This window comes from Stomoxys calcitrans, chromosome 3 (genome assembly GCF_963082655.1).
Source record: "Stomoxys calcitrans chromosome 3, idStoCalc2.1, whole genome shotgun sequence".
NCBI classification, from domain to species: Eukaryota; Metazoa; Arthropoda; class Insecta; order Diptera; family Muscidae; genus Stomoxys; species Stomoxys calcitrans.
In genome coordinates this window covers 83,597-103,568 of record NC_081554.1, presented here as the reverse complement: position 1 = coordinate 103,568, position 19,972 = coordinate 83,597, and the positions used below count along the sequence as shown (strand labels likewise).

The 19,972-nt window shown below is 37.7% G+C and overlaps 1 protein-coding gene across 1 annotated transcript; it reads right to left on the bottom strand.

Moving 5' to 3' along the window:
* Positions 1 to 7,775: 7,775 nt before the first annotated feature.
* Positions 7,776 to 19,442, bottom strand: LOC106088541 (uncharacterized). Its single transcript, XM_013254112.2, has 2 exons — positions 18,515 to 19,442; positions 7,776 to 11,491 (listed from the first exon to the last, which is right to left on the bottom strand). The coding sequence occupies exon 2, from the start codon at positions 11,175 to 11,177 to the stop codon at positions 7,917 to 7,919; it is 3,261 nt and encodes a 1,086-aa protein (XP_013109566.2). The 5' UTR covers positions 11,178 to 11,491; positions 18,515 to 19,442; the 3' UTR covers positions 7,776 to 7,916.
* Positions 19,443 to 19,972: the final 530 nt, after the last annotated feature.

Below are 19,972 nucleotides of genomic sequence, written 5' to 3'. Positions count from 1 at the left end.
ATATTTATATATATATATATATATATATATATAAAGGGTGATTTTTTTGAGGTTTGGATTTTCATGCATTAGTATTTAACAGATCACGTGGGATTTCAGACATGGTGTCAAAGAGAAAGATGCTCAGTATGCTTTGACATTTCATCATGAATAGACTTACTAACGAGCAACGCTTGCAAATCATTGAATTTTATTACCAAAATCAGTGTTCGGTTTGAAATGTGTTCATTCACCGTAACGTTGCGTCCAACAGCATCTTTGAAAAAATACGGTCCAATGATTCCACCAGCGTACAAACCACACCAAACAGTGCATATATATATATATATATAGATATATATATATATATATATATATATATATATATATATATATATATATATATATATATATATATATATATATATATATATATATATATATATATATATATATATATATATATATATATATATATATATATATATATATATATATATATATATATATATATATATATATATATATATATATATATATATATATTTATATATATATATATATATATATATATATATAAAGGGTGATTTTTTTGAGGTTAGGATTTTCATGCATTAGTATTTGACAGATCACGTGGGATTTCAGACATGGTGTCAAAGAGAAAGATGCTCAGTATGCTTTGACATTTCATCATGAATAGACTTACTAACGAGCAACGCTTGCAAATCATTGAATTTTATTACCAAAATCAGTGTTCGGTTTGAAATGTGTTCATTCACCGTAACGTTGCGTCCAACAGCATCTTTGAAAAAATACGGTCCAATGATTCCACCAGCGTACAAACCACACCAAACAGTGCATTTTTCGGGATGCATGGGCAGTTCTTGAACGGCTTCTGGTTGCTCTTCACTCCAAATGCGACACATTTCGAACCGAACACTAATTTTGGTAATAAAATTCAATGATTTGCAAGCAATATATATATATATATATATATATATATATATATATATATATATATATATATATATATATATATATATATATATATATATATATATATATATATATATATATATATATATCGCCCGATTTTGAGAAATATTGCAATAAAGTGCTCATTGTTTAACCGATTCTCTCGAAATTCAGCAGAGAGAATTTCCTTATGGCTTTCGACACTACTGGTAAATTTTATAGAAATCGGTCAAGATTTAGATAAATCTGCCATGTATGTACAAAATTTTGTACAACGCTTCCCTCGACGACTACCGCAATATATGAGCTTGCTCGAAATCGGTTCAGATTTAGAAATAGCTCGCATACATATGTCATTTTTCAATAGGGTAGGTGTAGGAATTACACAGTCGGCACCGCCCGACTTTTGCCCTTCCTTACTGGTTTTATTAAAAACTTATGCCTATCTTCTTAATAAAGAAATATTTTTAATAAATAAATAATTTTTATATTTAAATAAATCATAATGAACACAACCTTAATATTTCGCGTACAATATAATATCTTCAATTATTCATCCACATGACAGGATGTAGTGAGGTAGTTACAGATACATGCCAATACGAGTATTAGTCAATATTGTAAGTGCAAATTTGCCCATGAACATTCCATTAAGGAACAGGGACAAACTTCTCATATATCAATGAGTGCAGTTCCATTAAATTTTAAGCTCAATGATAAGGGGCCTCCTTTTTATAGCCGAGTCCGAACGACTTGCCGCAGTGCGACACCTCTTTTGAGGAGAAGTTTTTACATGGCATAGTACCTCAAAAATTTCGCCAGCATTAGGAGGGGATTACCACCGCTGAAAATTTTGTGATTCGAACCCAGGCGTTCAGCGTCATAGGCAGACATGCTAACTTCTGCATTTTCGGGTGCGTTTCGTATATATGCAATTCGTCCCTTTGTATTTTCACATCCTGGATTTTTCTGTTTGCTCTGTCTCAATTCGCACAATTAATTTATTGAATTTTATGCAGTCTTTAATAGGTATTTCCCAATTTCTAGAGTCAATTTTGCCAAATTTTTTTTCGTCTAGCCACGTGTTTTCTTGAATTGCATCAGCTGGAAGTTCTGTAGTGTATGCGCTCATATATTTGGTTCATTTGCACTTCTGTTCACATTACATGCGTGTGAAAGAGAACACAATACCATCTTCCTTTAATTTGTGCAATTGCAAATTTGTTAAACATATTAGTAACCGTTGAGTGGAGCGGATGTGTATCCCTTTCGCTCCTCGAAGAAAAAAACGCATCTCGGAATAGGCACCTAATACGGAAATTGTAAAGCCTTTCAGGAGTAGGCTCAAAATGGAATCTAAAGACCCATGCTGCGGTGATGGCATCAGACCGTAGCACGTTGTCCTCCGCTCCTATAGGTGTGGGTGCCTTGGCACCTGTAGTCAAGAGTAATGCTTCAAGCGCACAACCAGTCGTCAGACTAACAAATGAGGAAGAGGCGGATAAACCAAAGGAACGCATAGTTCGTCCCCTGCTTTTAAGTAAGGTTGTGTTTCCGATTCAGATTCATGCGGCGATCGTGTCAACGAAACAGTCATCGCAGCCGAAACGAGTATGAGGATAGCGGGATGACGGCAGAAATGAGCGATGGCTTTGCTAAGCTCACAAGCAGACCGAGAAAGCGATCCGATTCACAACATATAAGACAAAGGAGTGTGTACCGGCAGCGGGACATCCTAACGCTGCGATTTGCGTCAGCGGAATGTATTGATATCGCCAAAAAGCTCGTTGGAAGTTTCCACACTCCTTGAGGCTCAAAGCTCGACCTTGTGAGAAAGATGGACATCTCACAGCTTACAAACGCGACGGTTTTCAGCAAGGACGTGGGCGGTGAAATCGCGACGGAACGCATGATGGAGGTCTTGAACAAGCAAAACCAATATTTGGTCGTAGAGAAATTGGAGGATTTCCACAGGGAGGAGAAGGAAAAAGGAACTCTCCTTATGGTGGGCATTCATCATGTCTCCGTGACAAGTTTGGCTAAGACTAAAGGCATGGCGTACTACGGGGCCATGGTCGTCTTCTTCAAGATTGGGAAGACTAGGATAGGCAAATATTCTCATATTGAGTCGTTAGGCAGTAAAGCGGCGAGACACTCAATACCGCCTAGCGACCAGGGGTCCGACGATGATAGAATACCCGACTCTTTCAATATTGGGAAGACTAGGATAAGCAAAGATTCGAATACTAAGACATCAGGCAGTGCAGGAGCGAGAGACCCAACAAAACCTAACGAACAGTGGCCCGACGGCGGAACCATCAACGACTTTCTCGATAATAGGAAGACTAGGATGGGTGAAGATCCTAATGCTGAAACATCAGGCAGTGCAGTGACAGAGAACTCAATGCCGCCAAATTCACGGGTAGCAGACGATGAGAGCATCACCTACTCCCAAGAACCTCATTTACTCAAGATTTGGAAGACTAGTATAGGCAAAGATCCTAATATTGAAACATCAGCCAGTGCAGGGAGGGTTGACTTAATGCAGCCTTTATACAGGGAGGTTTAAGATGTGGCAATATGTTCGAAAATCTAAACGATGAGGTTCAGGATCGCAGGGTCAACATGGGGCATTCCTTCTCTGACCATCGCTACATTAGGTTTAGAATAGCACGGCCAGCGCCGATATCCAATAAACTTCCGTAATAAGTTGAAAACCAACTGGCCAAGATTTGGAAGACAACTCAGAAGAAAACTTGGGCAAGATAATTTAGATTGTCCAAGCATAGAAAACATTGACGACAATGTCAACAGGATTACGACTGCACTAGTGGAGTCTTTCGAAGATAGTTGTCCTCTTCGAGAAAGGAAATCAGCCCAAGGAAAACCCTGGATGTTCGTGAACATTGGGAAAGAAATCCGCAGACTTTATAACAGAGCACGTCGTAAAAAAGCGGAAGTATATTTGGATGCGGGAAAAAGTACCTCCTGGAAGCTTTTCTGCGAACAGGTCGATAGCGTTAATGACGCCGCCAAGATAAAAAAGTTTCTCTCAAAAACCCATGTCCATTTGAACATGTTGAGGCTTTTGATGAAAACGCATTTTCTACAGGATACGACAGGACTCACGGAGACACCAGAATCTTGGAATAATGAAGTTGATCCAAGGCTTATCATAACGGAATTTATGGTCAAGGATAAGGATATAAGTCACCCGGACCTGATGGAATATTCCCGGCGTTACTTCAAAAGCAGGCCGACTATCTGTCGCCTCATCTGGCCACTATTTTCACAGCGTGCCTAGGACTTGCATATATCCCGAAAGTCTGGCAGGAGGCAAGGGTGGTGTTTATACCCAAGTCCAAAGGCCTACAGACCTAAAAGCATTACATCCTTTCTACCACAAATGAAATCGTTTTCACAGATTTTTTCACTATTTTTTTACATGGATTTTCACTGTGAGAACTAAAATTAATACCCACCGTTAGGGCTTTTCTCCCTTGTCGCATCCTCACACACGCCAGCTCTGTAAAGAGTAGGTATAATAAATCATTTTTTAAATTAAAATAAATCGTTATGAAGACTACCTTAAAATTTCGCGTATATCTTGAATTATTGATCCACATGATAGGATGTAGTTAGATAGTTGTATATCTCTTAATATTAGTCAATATTAAGAAGCTTAATTCTTAAATGGATAATTAAATATTGAAATAAAATAGGGTAATATTAATATACGTAAATACTTCATATAATTTCTACAAAATTCCCCATTTTGGGGTGCGTTTCGTATACATATATGCAATTCGTCCATTTGTATTTTCACATCCTCCTGGATTTTTCTGTTTGCACTGTTTCAATTCGCCCAATAAATTTATTTTATTTAAAAATTATTGAATTTGTTGCAGTCTTTAATACATATTTGCCAAATTTGTTTTTTTGGTCTAGCCACGTGTTTTCTTGAATTGCATCGCATCCCTGGTGCAATTCAAGAAAAAAATGTAAATACGATTGTGTGGGAGAGAATCAAGAAGTTTTGTTGTTGCATTCAGTAGTGTATGCGGTCATATGTTTGACTCGTTTACACTTCTGTTCGCGTTACATGTGTGTGAAAGAGAACGCAATACCATCTTGCTTTTAATCCGCGCAAATTAAAATATGTTAAACATACATCTTTTTGCCTATTAAATGCCATGATTCAATGGAAAATAGAATTTCAATGTCAAAAATGATCAAATCAATTAATCGCTTTGAATCTTATACACCCTCCACCAGGTACGTTTTATTATTTTGTAAATCATTTTGCCTAAAGAAAAACATTTAAACAAAATTTCCTCTAATAACAAAATGTCATATATATATATTTATATACTATTGTTTTAGTAAATTGTGTTGTTTGCGTAGTGTTATTACGAAAAATTAAAGTGAAAGAGCTAGAGGGTAAGTGTAAAAGTAGTCGGCAGTTTGAGGATTTGAGACTTTTTCAATCCATCCTCTTTCTGGGTAAAATATTCGATTAAATTGAAATTTGGGTTTCGCAATTTGCATTTTTGTTTTCTTTTAGATGTATTAACCAAAAATTTCAATTTCTTTATTAATTTTGTGAAATTTTTAACTTAAAAAAAAGTTGTTTTTCACTAGTAGTCGGCACCATTTTCTACTGTTCGACGTAACATGTTCCAAAAGTCGGCATGTACTATTTTGGCAATGAAAATATTTAATATTAAAGAAAATGTATGATGTATTAATTGAAAAAACTGATTTTGCATTATTAACTCACATACTTAAAACAAACAAAAAAAAAAAACAAGGAAAAACATATAATGTGTCATAAGCTATATTTCTCATGTGATAGATATATATATACATAGAAAGGTCAATACTACCGAATTATCGAAATTTCAGGGAAATCGTTTAAAAAATAAGACAAGGCGAAGAATTTAAAATGAGATATAGATCTACAATATGTAGAAGGTATACCCAAATATGATCCGATATGGATCATATTCGATGCGAATACAGAGGGTATAATACTTCTCTCTTTCTACAACGCATTGAATATATGTTAGGCGAAATCGGCTAAAACATTTGCTGTACATAAGCTCAAAACCTTAAATTTTGAGATCGATATATGTGTCAGCTTGTCAAAATATGATACGATCTAAACCGCGTTCGAATGAAAGAGGATCTAATACTACACTTTTTTAAATATCGAACAAATGATGCTGAACACGGTAAACCGGGTGATCGGTTATAAGTATATAGATGTAGTTAGAAGGACGCAGAAGAACCACCCGGCACTCAAATAGTGACTACTGGAAAAACCAATTTTTTATGGTCCCTAAAAGCGGCATCTAATAAAAAAAATTTAAATAATTAATACTAAATAATACTAAAATGGTCTTTTATTTGTCCTTTACCATTAAAAATTATTTGGGACTTTAAATCAAAAATTTGAATACGCTTTCTTCATTTATAATGTCTATACTTCGATTACTTTTTTCTTAAAAACAGGCGCTGTCGCACTTGTTGATAGACACCCTCTTACTAAAAGCGAAACTCTGACGAAATCTGTTATCTAAGCTCTAATATTTTTGTGCACAAGGAGAGCCTAGAATATAAATGACATTTATTGACCATTTTTATACTCTACAGCACTGCTGTGGTACAGAGTATTATAACTTAGTCCATTTGTTTGTAACACTCACAAGGAAAAGAGCTTGACCTATTGATAAGTACACCGATAGGCTCAGAATCACTTTCTGATTCGATTTAGCTTTGTCCGACTGTTCGTCCATGTTAATTTGTGAACAAAGTACAGGTCGCAATTTTCATCCGATCATCTTCAAATTTAGCACAGGTATTTTTTTGGCCTAGAGACGAAGCCTATTAAAATTGGAAGAAATCGGTTCAGATTTGGATATAGCCCCCATAGCTCGTTCGATTTTATAATCATTTGTTATTCGACCCTTCCAAAATTTGAATCGGAGGTTTCTCTTATGACTATTGGCATAACTGGTGTATATCATAGACTATTTCAGATTTAGATATAGCTCCCATATATATGTATCGTCTAATTTTAACTTTTGCAGCCTTTGCAAGCGCATTTGTTATCCGACTCTATCAAAATTTATGTATACATATATGTTTTGACGGATTTTGACATCTAGAGCCACTGCAAGCGCATGCATTAACCAATCATTCCGAAAACTTTTGCACAATGTCTTTTCCTTTGACTTCAACTATATGATATACTAATTTCGTCATTCTGTATGTAACACCTCGAAATATGCGTCAACCTGAAAAATTAAAGTTTTAAAATAATTATTTCATATGAAACAAATCGTTTCTTTATAAGAACAATTCACAATTTATTATTTAAGGCAACTGGTGCAGAACTCATAGTGATTAAGGGTCGAAAACTATCAGTCAATAGCAAGTAACGTTGATTCTCGTAGAATTTTTTTAGCTCATAGTGGTTAAGGCTCGAAAGCTATCAGTCAATAGCAAGTAAAGTTGATTCTCGTAGAAAATTTTTTAGTTCCATAGGCTTTTGATCAGTTCCTACACCCAGTAGCGACCACAATTTGCAATAAAAAGTTTGAGGTATCTTTGCCAATTTCACAGTAACAGAAAAATTCTGGCAATTTTTTGATTTTGAAAAAAATGGGGGTAGCCGGCCCCCCATAAATTTTTTATATGCTAAGATAAGAATTGCGACCTATGAAGGCCCAAGAAATATATTCGGGAGATTGCTTCATATGGAAGCTATGTCTCGTATATGTACATGTATGCCCCCTCCACAAATGCTGAACGACATCTTATGTTCGATTGACAAAAATAATTTTATTTGATTTGAGATTGATAGTGATAGAAGAAATTACGTATCTATGTACATAAATGCAGAAAAACAGCTGCAAAAATGTTATGCTACTTTTAGATTTGGTTGGTACATTGCAACTCTAGCCCGAGTTACTGCTGCTGGATGTCGTAGATAGGTTGTCACTGTTTACGGAACTGCTTGAAGCGTTGTTGGTCATCAAAGCCCTGGTACCGCAAATATTGTTCGCAACAAGGGTTGCAGCTGAGCATTGGGTAACTGCATGTCGACACGGTTGAGGCGAGGTTGGATTCGAGAGGCCGGATTCATGTATTGGCGAAAGGGTTGGCGATCTAGTAAGCAGAAAGTGTTTGCGTCTGTGACGTCGATAGATGCCGTTTGTTGAAGGTAGTCGTTGGACGGGTGAATACGATAAACTGGGCCCTGTGGACGCACTGTAGGAAGCAAAGGCTAAGGTCTCTACCAATTCTTCAAGATCGGCGTTGTTTGGTATCTTTCTTCTGGTTGGCGGAGGTAATGCTGGCGGCAGTATTATTCCGACAGGTGCTGAGCTATAGGTCATAGAGGTGTCGTCTCGTATGATCGATGTAGGCAGCAAGGATGTCTTGTAAGTTGCCGACGTTTGTGTAGAAATCGCAGTGTAGGCGCAATCGTTAAAGTTGGATTGATTGGCTGAAATCGTGGATGACGATGTGGTCTCGGATAAAGGTGGGAATGTGGAGCTACTGTCGGAATCGCTTATACCGGAACTGTTGGTGTCCAAAGGCAAAGGAATCGGCCTAACCTGGTTTTGCTTCAAATGCAATTCTTGGATGTCATTTGTATGCGGTTGCCTGCAACGTGGACGTCTGTAGCGATTAAGAGCACGCATCACGTGCCGAAAACGCATGACGGGCCACGTCCTGGCGATTTGCAGCTGACCTTGTGAGCTTTTCTCATCTGACTTCACCCCGCCGCCTAACTTTTCTTTCCAATTTGGCATTTCGGCTCTTGCAGGTTTTCCAATGGCTTCCGTGGCCTTGCGCCCAAATTTCGCTGCCATTTCTTGGTTATGTTTCATTGTCAGTTCTGCTGTAATATCATTGGGAATATCGGGGCTGTCAGGCACTGATGAGCAGCAGTTCCATTTTCTGCGCCATCGTTGATGTTTAGATATTGTTTGCATGCAACATCTTTTTTGGGTCGTCGATGTTGACGTCTGTGATTTAGCGGACGCACTTCGAGATATTTGGTTCGGATTTACATTCCTATGAAAATTAAGCGACAGACTCTTGTTCGCGGTTAATTTGACATCCCTCTTTACGGCGATGGGGCTGCGTAACTGAAATGTGCAAAAGGTGCACTGCTCAGTGTATTGAACGTAGCTGCGGCTACGACTGTTCATCGCAGCAAGATTTTCGAGATTGGTAACAAGGGTCGCCTTTGAAGTGGCCGCGCTTACTCGCCTCTGCGATGTGGAAGCCTTGAACGCTGAGCAGCAATGGAATGCTCTGGACATATCAGTTCGGTCGGGGGCATCTGCTTCATTGTCTATGCCCGAAGAGATGTGGGCTATAGTGAGTGGCGGTCTTATATTTTTCTCCTCCAACAAGGAGCACATATAATATGTGTTTAATGCAGTCTGATGATACTCCCTCGAATTGGCACAGCAATGTAAACTAAAATGTGTATTATCTTCAAAAGTACGCGACACATTCGGCTTGGAACCTTCTGTTCCCAGATCATTTGGATGCACCAGCGTCGAGCATACATAAAATTTGCCACAATCTTTAGTCTTTTTGGACGGATGGTCATTGGGGTTATTCGGCGAGTCCTCGCCAGTCTTGGGTACTTGCTTATTTTTAGCCTCCTGAGCTAGTCGATGGTTACGTATGTATTCGTAAGTGGTCAAGCCCAGAAACGATATATATATGTGAAAGAAACATAAATGTAGCAGTAACCCTGCAGTAATCGCTGCCAATAGTCCGAGAAGGCCCAGCAAAACCAAAAAGATTTGTTGACTCACTGCTATGCCGGCAAATGACACTACAGACGACTCCAAAGAGGAATTGACCCCACTCGAGTTGGTTTTAGAAAGAACAATTCTGGTGTTATCGTCAGTACCCAAAGAGACAAAGGGGGTGCTATCTGCACTTAAAGTTTCATTGTATTGGTCCCCAGCAATTGTAGTCAGATTTTGGAGCACCGAAGTCAGGATGGAGTTGTTGAAAGAGCCTGACACTTCAATGATGGTGTTGGTAAAGTTGCCCGAGATGTCATTGAAACTGACGCTTTCGCTAGTAATATTAAGATCGTACAGATCCAAGCTGCTACCACCTTCGCTGTCCAGTATCGCCGTTGTGGTGGGACCACTCTCGTACCAAAAACTGAGCCATTCTGGACGCAAAAAATAGAAGCAAATCTGCGCTATTACCGCCAACAAAATGACCAGGGCAGCACAAACAGCACTTACGACGCACATCAGGAAAGCTACATAGTTACGTGAGCCGATACAATGGTTCAACCACTTACAGTGGTGGTCAAATTTACCAATACATTTGTTGCAAACAGAGCAGTGCTTAGTGCGCGCGGAAGAGGTTCGGATGTTACACAAATGACACCGACCGTTTTCAATAACATGTGCGTGTTTCGAGCGGTCAAATTCAGGGACAATGCGGTCTGTTCGATGTATGCGTCGAAGCTCTCGGTCAGCCGGGTCAATAAGTAAAGCGGCCAAATGAGACACTATGTGCACGAGATACAGTCCAGTAAATAGGCCATACAATGGTCCTTGGATCTCTGTGGTGAAGGACGGAACCAGGATCCAATACGCCGCTAACCCAAACAGTAGCAGGACCGACCATCCGAATAACTGCAGCGGATGCAGCGGCGTCTGCAGTCCATGTAATCTCCTGCCTTTGCGGTGGTGAACAAGAGCAATGTTATCTTGAAACGATACCAGGTGTGACAAGTTCCAAATACTCGATGTTGAGACTGGGATCAACCCACTACTCGCTGTTGCACTGCTTGTATTCACAATGCTTTTTCGTAAAGAGGAGCTGCCTTCAAGATCGTTATCGGGTGACACTTTTTTATTGAATGAACTCAGACTCTTCGTCGTCTGGGAAGGCGTTTTTGTTAACTCACGGTGTAGGTCTGGATTTTTTGCGTAATTGTTTATGCTCGTTGTTGTGATTGTAATAATGTTGTCGCCATCCTTGCTCTTTCTTGGCGAATCATCAGCGCAGATTGTCTCATTGTTGACTTCCCTAAAAGAACCACTGGTCGTTGTAGTCTTCGTCACAATGCCATTCACAGTTGTGATAACTGGCGGAATATTTGCATTACATTCGTTCACGGCAGATCCTTCAGTTTCCACACGTCGATACCGGTCCGGGAGCATGTTGCTTAACGTTAATCATTTGCTTTAACAATTTTACATGCAAACAGGTCATTAGGAGTTCCAAGGAAAATATCTTTAGTAGGTGAAACAAAGAAGCATTAGACTCATCACCAAGTGATAAAGGATAAACGATAAAGTTCGGACGCATACGCGGAGAAAACATAACAAGATCTGGCTACAAATTGTTCTCCCCTATTCCAGGTTATAGCGTTTAATATTTTTTTATATTCAGGAGAGACAGAAGCAGCTTCTAATATAATAGCACCTTTGCAGTAGACTAATTCGTCCACCTCTGCTGTCCATAATAGGTTGTCCTGAAAAGAAACAACGTAATTTTTTTTATTTAGTAGTAAATAAATTAATATAATTATATTTTTAAAAACAAAACTTTTAACTTCAGCGGTATTTGCGGGTGCAGTTATATCTACAATATAAGAACTAAACTTTTAAATGAGGGTCTGTCCCCCCTTCTTTTTTCAGAAAATACAGTCAATCTGTTCAACCGCCTCACGAATATTAACTTCAGTTTTCACAGTGTAACTCCATATAAAAAACAAAAATCTGTGAAAACAATTTCATTTGTGGTACTAAGTTCTTTATTGAGTAGAAATTTGGCATTCATTAAAAGCGTGGACAATACGTTTTTCAACTTGGACCAACATGACAAAAAAAATTTTTCATCGCATTCGCGTTGCATTTTTGGTCATGTTCTTTTAAATAAATAACAATTGTTAGCCAGCTCCTTCATTCTAATTTTTCGTGATAACACAATTTACGAAAATAATAGGTCTCTTCGCGTACATTTCCACAAATTTGCACAAATTGTTACTGGAAGTCGTTTTTTATTTGCCAGCAGAAGGGAGCGGGAGAGTGCGTGAGAGCGAGCAAATTTTTTAGAGTTTGATAAATGAGCATGCAATTTCTTCTGAAGGTTTTTTTTTTGCCAAAATGCAGAAATTTGCAGCATCGAACAGCTGTTTATGAAAACCAGCTGTCTAATTCAAATGGACCGATTTATTTGAGATAAATAGCTGGTTTTCAGCGTATTTTTCCAGGAAAAAATTGGCAGAAGAGTAACCATAGACTTTACTCTTTTCTGCTATTTATTTAAATTAAACAGGATTAATCAAGGATTTGGTACAGTTTGAATATCTGGTCTATGGATAAAGTTGCACTGATAGAACCCAATTATCTCATTGACTTTAAGATTCAATCTTCCATACGGTACGCTCGAAAGTGTCGTGTTTGCCATGGGAAGCATCGACACTTAACATTTATTCGTCGGCGCCAAACCCCTCGGAAGTAGGTTCTAAGGTACTTCAAGCTATGCCTGCGTTGGTATCCCTGCAAAATAGAAACAACTTTGCATATTGGCGCTAGCTGACACATGTTTCTTACTTAAAATAAGAAAGAACGTCTCCGAACTGTTTGCTACCAAGGGAGCTTTCAGATTCTACGAGACGCAGGTATAAAAAGGTTAATTGCAAATTGCCCATGCCCATGAATATTCAAGGAACAGCGGGATACCTCTCTGATATCAATGAGTGCTGTCTGATACAAGTTTAAGCTCAATGACATGGCAGCTCCTTTTTATTGCTGAGTCCTAACGGCTTGCCGTAAAGTGACTCCACCTGTGAAAACTTTTTCTGATGTTCTAGCAGTAAATGAACTTGCGAAAGCTGACGAGTCTGTTCTTTGTAAAATTTATAAAACAATCTACGTTGATTGAAATATAGTGCACTCGCGCGCTTTTTTTCATACATATGAAAGAACTTCCAAACAAATATGGAATTTTAGCTGATTGTGAGCACTGATTAATAGGTGAAGGCAGTTAAAAAGGAAACAAGTAGGGTAATCGCCAAATTATATTGCAGTTAAATTAGAATTTAACAACTACCCTGTTTATTTATATTTCAACACTGTGTACATAGGTAAACTCCGTTAAATATACAAAAATAAGCTGTTCATATTTTGAAGCTTTTGCGCTGAGTTCCCACCTTAGAGAAGTTAATGAAAGAAAAAACTGTTTATATTTTGTGGTATTCATATTTTTGCGAGTGCACCTGTAGTCAAATGTGCCAAAATTCAATGATATCGGTGGGTAGGTCATGTTGTCCAACCCCCATTTTTTCCAAAATGAAAAATTCTCAAAATCCTTCTGTTACTGTGAACGGCATACATTTATTTAAAATTTGTGGTCGCTTTTAGGAAGTGATCCTTCGACCGCGACATTTTGTCATAAAGTGACCAAAGTCGTAGTGCTTTTCAGTGCAGCTACATTAGTTTTTTATCTGTTTTTGCGCTTCATTTTGGTTGTTTCATTCTGTTGTTGGATTTCATTGTCCAGCTGAAACCAGTAGGCTTTGATTGTGGTTCTGTGCCAATTTCGCTGTACCAAATTTCATTGAAATAGGATGAAAAATGCTCCTTTTATAGACTCATTACACAATATCCGGAGATCGGTATATATGGCAGCTATATCCAAATATGGTCCGATTTGTACCACATTTGACAGGAATAGGTAAGGGTCTACCAGAACACACTGTGCCAAATTTCATCGAATTCGGGTAATAAATGGATCTTTTATAGCCTCAATACCCTATATCGGGAGATCGGGTGGTCGGTCTAAGTTCGGTCGGTCTATATCCAAATATAGTCCTATCAGAACCGCACTTCACAGAAATGAATAGGGGTCTACCAGAACTCACTGTTCCAAATTTCATCGAAATCAGATGAAAAATTACCAATTTATTGCCTCAAGATTTTAAGTCTGGAGATCGGTCTATATAGCGGCTATATATAACAAAAAACCGATTTTATGAGATCAGAAGATCAGGTTTATATACAAAGAATACGAAATCATCGAAAAAATTGAAAATTGTTTTTATACCCAAGATATCTGCAAAATTATAAATACCCAGCTTTTGGGTATAAATGGGTAAATACCCGGGTATTTATCCAATTTACCAGGTAAATACCTTTTGGGTATTTACCCATCGCCCATCTCTACAAATGGTACAATACCACACAAATGTTGCCAGCATTAGGAGCTCTAAACCACCGCGTCATAGGCGGACATGCTGCGCTACGGTGGCCTCCACATAAGCGCCTCAAAATGGTTCGCTGAGTTCACACAACTGAAGAAGAGAAAGAAGTGATTAAAAAAACGTAAAAAAAAGATAAGGACCGTTTCAGGGTTTAGGTCCCAAACCCTAATGAACCCCAGAGGCTTTCATTAGGATTTAGGTCCCATAATTGCGATAGACCATCCAAACTTGGTACAGAAAGCTATGGGAACTAGAATTCCGCTAGTCAGAACGAGTGCTTAGAGTTATTACTTATGTGAACTGTCACTTTAGGCAATTTTTTTCGGCTCTTTTTCTCTTCTTCAGTTTTGTGAACTCTGCGAACGATTTTGTTTTAACTTACGAAATGAATATTGCAATAAGGCATGTATAATAATACATTTAAGTTACAAAAAGGACAATACATAAGTAATTACAACGTTTTGAAAAGTCTCCCTATTATTTTTTCCAAGCGAATTTTCTAAAAAAGCACCATTAAGAGTATCCGAGAATTAATCAAATTAAAGTTCATCGTTCAAAGCCCAATATTTCTACGAATATTCAGGTAGGTTCAGCCTTATACAAAAGTAATCATATTTTCTTAAACTTTTTGGCAATATTATTTTTAGCAACTGTTGTCACTATTATTTTTTGCACCACTCTATATTTGATCGTCTTGACGTTCTTAGTCGATGTAGCCATGTCCGCCCGTCTGTCTGCCTTTCTGCCTTTCTTTCGAAAGCCCGCTAACTCTCGAAGGAGTAAATCGGCCGATATTTTGATATAGCTGCCATATTAAACGATCTTCCGATTTTATTTTTATTATCCAATTTGGTTGACACGCTAATTCTCGAAGGAGTAAATCGGGCCAAATCGGCCAATGTTTTGATATAGCTGCCATATTAAACGATCTTCCGAATTTATTTTTTTGAGTCTCTAGATCCCAATTTGGTTAACATTTTGCTCGAGACCATTTTCGTGCGAGCACCTCTCACAACTATATTTGATCGTCTTGACGTTCTTAGTCGATGTAGCCATGCCCGCCCGTCTGTCTGCCTATCTTTCGAAAGCCCGCTAACTCTCGAAGGAGTAAATCGGCCGATATTTTGATATAGCTGCCATATTAAACGATCTTCCGATTTTATTTTTATTATCCAATTTGGTTGACACGCTAATTCTCAAAGGAGTAAATCGGGCCAAATCGGCCAATGTTTTGATATAGCTGCCGTATTAAACGATCTTCCGAATTTATTTTTTGAGTCTCTAGATCCCAATTTGGTTAACATTTTGCTCGAGACCATTTTCGTGCGAGCACCTCTCACAACTTTCGACGTGGGTTCTCACGAAAAGAGTGCATTGATGAACTTAAATCTTTGTGCGGCGATGAAGCATCATCATATAGCATTATGAAAAACTAGTTTAACCTTCGCAAGCCCAAAATCCACCCGGCTAGGATCTTCAAGTTTCAAACCTCAATAACTCAGCGAATTTTTATCAAATTAAAAATCGCTTTGAACTCAGCGTCTGTATTTATTTTCGTCACAAGAAAATAATTTACAGAAACTAGTAAAAATATGCCATATGAGAGTGGATATAACTCTTTGAAATTGATTTGATTTTGACTTTGATTTTCGTGCGAGCACCTCTCACAACTTTCGACGTGGGTTCTCACGAAAAGAGTGCATTGATGAACTTAAATCTTTGTGCGGCGATGAAGCATCATCATATAGCATTATAAAAAACTAGTTTAACCTTCGCAAGCCCAAAATCCACCCGGCTAGGATCTTCAAGTTTCAAACCTCAATAACTCAGCGAATTTTTATCAAATTAAAAATCGCTTTGAACTCAGCGTCTGTATTTATTTTCGTCACAAGAAAATAATTTACAGAAACTAGTAAAAATATGCCATATGAGAGTGGATATAACTCTTTGAAATTGATAACATTCCAAGAAAAAAACGACCAAAGATACCTTAATAATTCTTTTTGAATTTTACAGAAAAATCGTTCTGCCAAAATTCGCAAAATGATGATTTCAAAAAAGCCAATTTTTAAGTAAATTTGCTGTGGAGGCTGGAAGCGTCTGTTATTTAGTGCATTTCAAACTATATAAATTTTAACTGAATGTTGATGCATACGGCAGCAAAGTCATTATAAATCACCAAATCCAAACCACGCATCAAAATGAAATTCGAACCCCAAAGCATTCGTTAATCGCAAAAAACTAAGTCAATCTCGGTCAAAATTTCAACAAATCTTTAAGTCAAATATTCCCGAAATCAGTAGATATATTGTATATAAGCACTCTTTTCTGTAGAAATTTGTTTACATTATACAGCAAAAGAATTTTGGAAATCGGACCACAAATGAAGATATGGTAGCCCAAAATTTGGTCCCTGGCAAGAGGCGCTCGGACCACCTAGGGCCTTGAAATTTTCCACATAAAATCTCAGCTCTAACCATTTCAAATCTTAAAGAGTTATCTCTATTCGTTCTTAAATGACATATTTTTTACTAGTTTTTTTTTCGACTGTATTCCACTGTTCGTCGTAGCCCAAGATTTGTACTTGCCCAACTCATGCATTGCATTTCCTGTTTTCTTCAGTTTTTTCTACAAGTATGAAACTTTCGGTTATATATGGCAGTTTCCTCCGAATTGTATTGTTGGACCTCAGCGTACATAAAAATCTTTGGACCTGAGAAGGTTTATGAAATCAGTGATCGTCGCTCGCTCAAAGTCGAATTCCGTGAATGTCGAACTTATAATGTGATATCGCCATGTGAAACGCCGTGAGATAGAGACATCTTTCAACATTTCTTCCACCAGCACACATTTGATATTGCATAAGCACCTCGCCGTCGAACAAAGTTTGATCCCGTTGGATTCCGCACGAATAAACAATCATTCAAAAAAAAACTCGTTTCGATGAGTGCGTAAAAATTTCGAAAAAATACGATCGGGGAGGTTCAAAATATATTTTAAAGACCGTTGCAGGTGGCGAATATGCGTATGACCCTGAAACAAAACAACAATCGACCGTGTGGGTCTTCGGAGTCGATCCAAATCCAAAGTTGTTTGTGGAAGAAACACTTCGGAGCAAATGGTCGCCTGTTTCTTCTGCAAAACGGGTCATGTGGCGCCTTTTTCGCTTAAGCCACGTAGGCGGGTAAATTCTGAGTGGTACATCACAATTTGATTGTCTCAAGTCTCGAGAGAAATTCAAAAAACGAACAATACCAAACGAATAGTGGTTAGCCTTTACAATGCGAGCTCTCACACATCGACTCAAACCAGCGTATTTGTAGCCCTCCCAAACGTCGAATTGATGGGTCATCTGCCGTACGGCTCTACACTCAGAAAAATGGTTCGCATAAAATAAAGTAAAAAACTTTGTTCAAATTAGTTAGTCAATTTTAGTCTGATTTGGGTAAATTTTAATTAAAACAAGAAAAATTTTCACGATTTTAGTAAGTTTTACTCATCTGTAATAAGTGGCAAATAATTCATAAACTTGGGTTTGGGAAGTAATTATACTTAAGCAAATTTCATCTCAATAAGTTAAATATTCCTACAGCAAACAACGTTTTTATTTTCCCAAGATAAACATGTTGTTATTTTGAGTTCAACATTTGCTACAAACTTCTCACATATCCATGGCTGATGTCCGAATTCAATTTTAAACTCAACGATAGGGGGCTTTCTTTTTATAGCCGAATTCGAACGTCGTACCTCGGGATCGGGAAAAGTGTTTTACATGGCTGCCATACCAATTTTTCAAATGGTATAGTTTCTTACAAATGTTCTTAGTGAATTTTTTTCATGATTACTTTTTTGGATAATAGAATTTGAAGCAATAAAACTTGCTGATTTCATTCAGTAGGACATCCTCTCATAATTTGTGAAAAATTGTAGTGTTTCAAAAAAGTAAACGTGAAAAACATGTGTCTTCCACCTGTGAAAAATGAATATAGTACCAGCCTTTAGGAGAGGATAAGCACCGCAGATGATCGCTAGGATTCGAACCCAGGCGTTCAGCGTCATAGGCGGACATATTAACCTCTGCGCTACGGTGGCCTCCTATGTAACCAGCCTTAATAACTTTAGATGGGATTTATTTTTGTTTTGGAATAAATGTTTTTTATGCAACATAAACAAATTGTCTAGTTTGGTAGGTTAACTCCTATGCAGTCTTCATTTGTTTGATAATGATGTATATGTGTGTATTTCGGTAATGTTATTGTTACACATTTCACTGTGGGCATGACTTATTACCTTGCTACTGAGTATATATCGTTGTTCCAACTTCCGAAAGGCGAGTGTGCAACAACTGACAGCAATTATTGTTTTGGATCCATATTCAATTTCACTACTGTGCGCTTAAAAATCAATATTTCTTCCTTGCATGTGCTGCGAAAAGTTCTCTGTTGAACATACATATGCATGTATGCATGAGTGTATATCTATGTGTGCCCTGCTATAGTAGATATATAGGGTTGTCGTGTGTGTTGTTGATATAGTATTTACTATTTTTCCTTGGTCCATCAAATACAATTCCACAAAATATGTCACACCTCTGCAGAAGCAGCAGTAGCACTAGAGTTAGTCGCATTTATGTAACACTAGCTTTTAGGAAGTTTTTATTTTTAGTTCTCCTTCGGAACGGATTTTGCGGCACTTACACATTATCGACACACATGTAGTATAGGTATATGTAGTTATGAATATTAATTGTGTTACGGAGAAGGAAATAAATAAAAATATCCTTATGTAGTTTTAATAGAACACATTTGTTAATTGTTATGCTGCTGTGAGTGACAAGACAACAGCAACGACTGTTAGCGACCGAACGACAAACTTGGGTGGGGGTGCCAGGCAAGCAGAGGGTAGGGTGATGTATGCTGATGCAGTAGAACCGAGCACTATTGCTGGCGAAAAGATAACGCTATTCTGACGACCCTCGAGGTGGGGCTGGTCTTTTCAGTTTTCACTGCTTTTAAATTTTCACAGCAACACGATGGCGTGTTTTATCTTTATTTTATTTCGCTTTTCAAACCAATTTGTTTTTCGTAAAGTATTGGATAGTAGACAGGTAGGTAGTAGATGAGTTGTATGTCTACTGTTATTATTATTTTTCTTCTTCTACTACACGCGAGCACTCACATGAAAGTGTACGAGTCCAGTGCGACGATATTGTTCAGTGCTCAAGTGTTCAGTAAAGTTTTGTTATGGCTTTCACAAAATAATTATAAAAGGTGGATGATTTTGGATTAAGTTGCAGCAAAAGGAGTGGGAGGAGAGCAATCCTCTCTCGCTCTCTTTACGAATAACTTAGTGGTGCTTTTCAAATTCATTGATGTATACCACAGCACAAGTACAGGGTAGCTCTTTACGAGGTTTTTATATTTCAAACTAAAAATTACAAGTTTCGTATTGCGATACTCGGGTCTGTTCAGTGTTGGAATTTTGCTTTTCCTCTTAAAAACAATTGGTTATTGTCACGTAAACCTATTGTTGTTATCTTATGATGAACATTTACGAAACTTTTACACTTTATTCGCGTGATAATTACAAGTTGTTTCAAGCGATGAAAGTGAAATCTAGAACACAACCAAATATTTTATGAAGACATTCCTAAACCAGTAGATCGTAGTATATAAGGACTTGTTAAAAAATAAGAAGGACTTGTTAAAAAAGTCCTTCCCAATAAAGTTAAAAAAGTGCGTTCCTGCA

Bases quoted from the DNA above. Each gene is read 5' to 3' on its own strand.
- LOC106088541 (XM_013254112.2), bottom strand. From the start codon at position 11,177: ATGCTCCCGGACCGGTATCGACGTGTGGAAACTGAAGGATCTGCCGTG.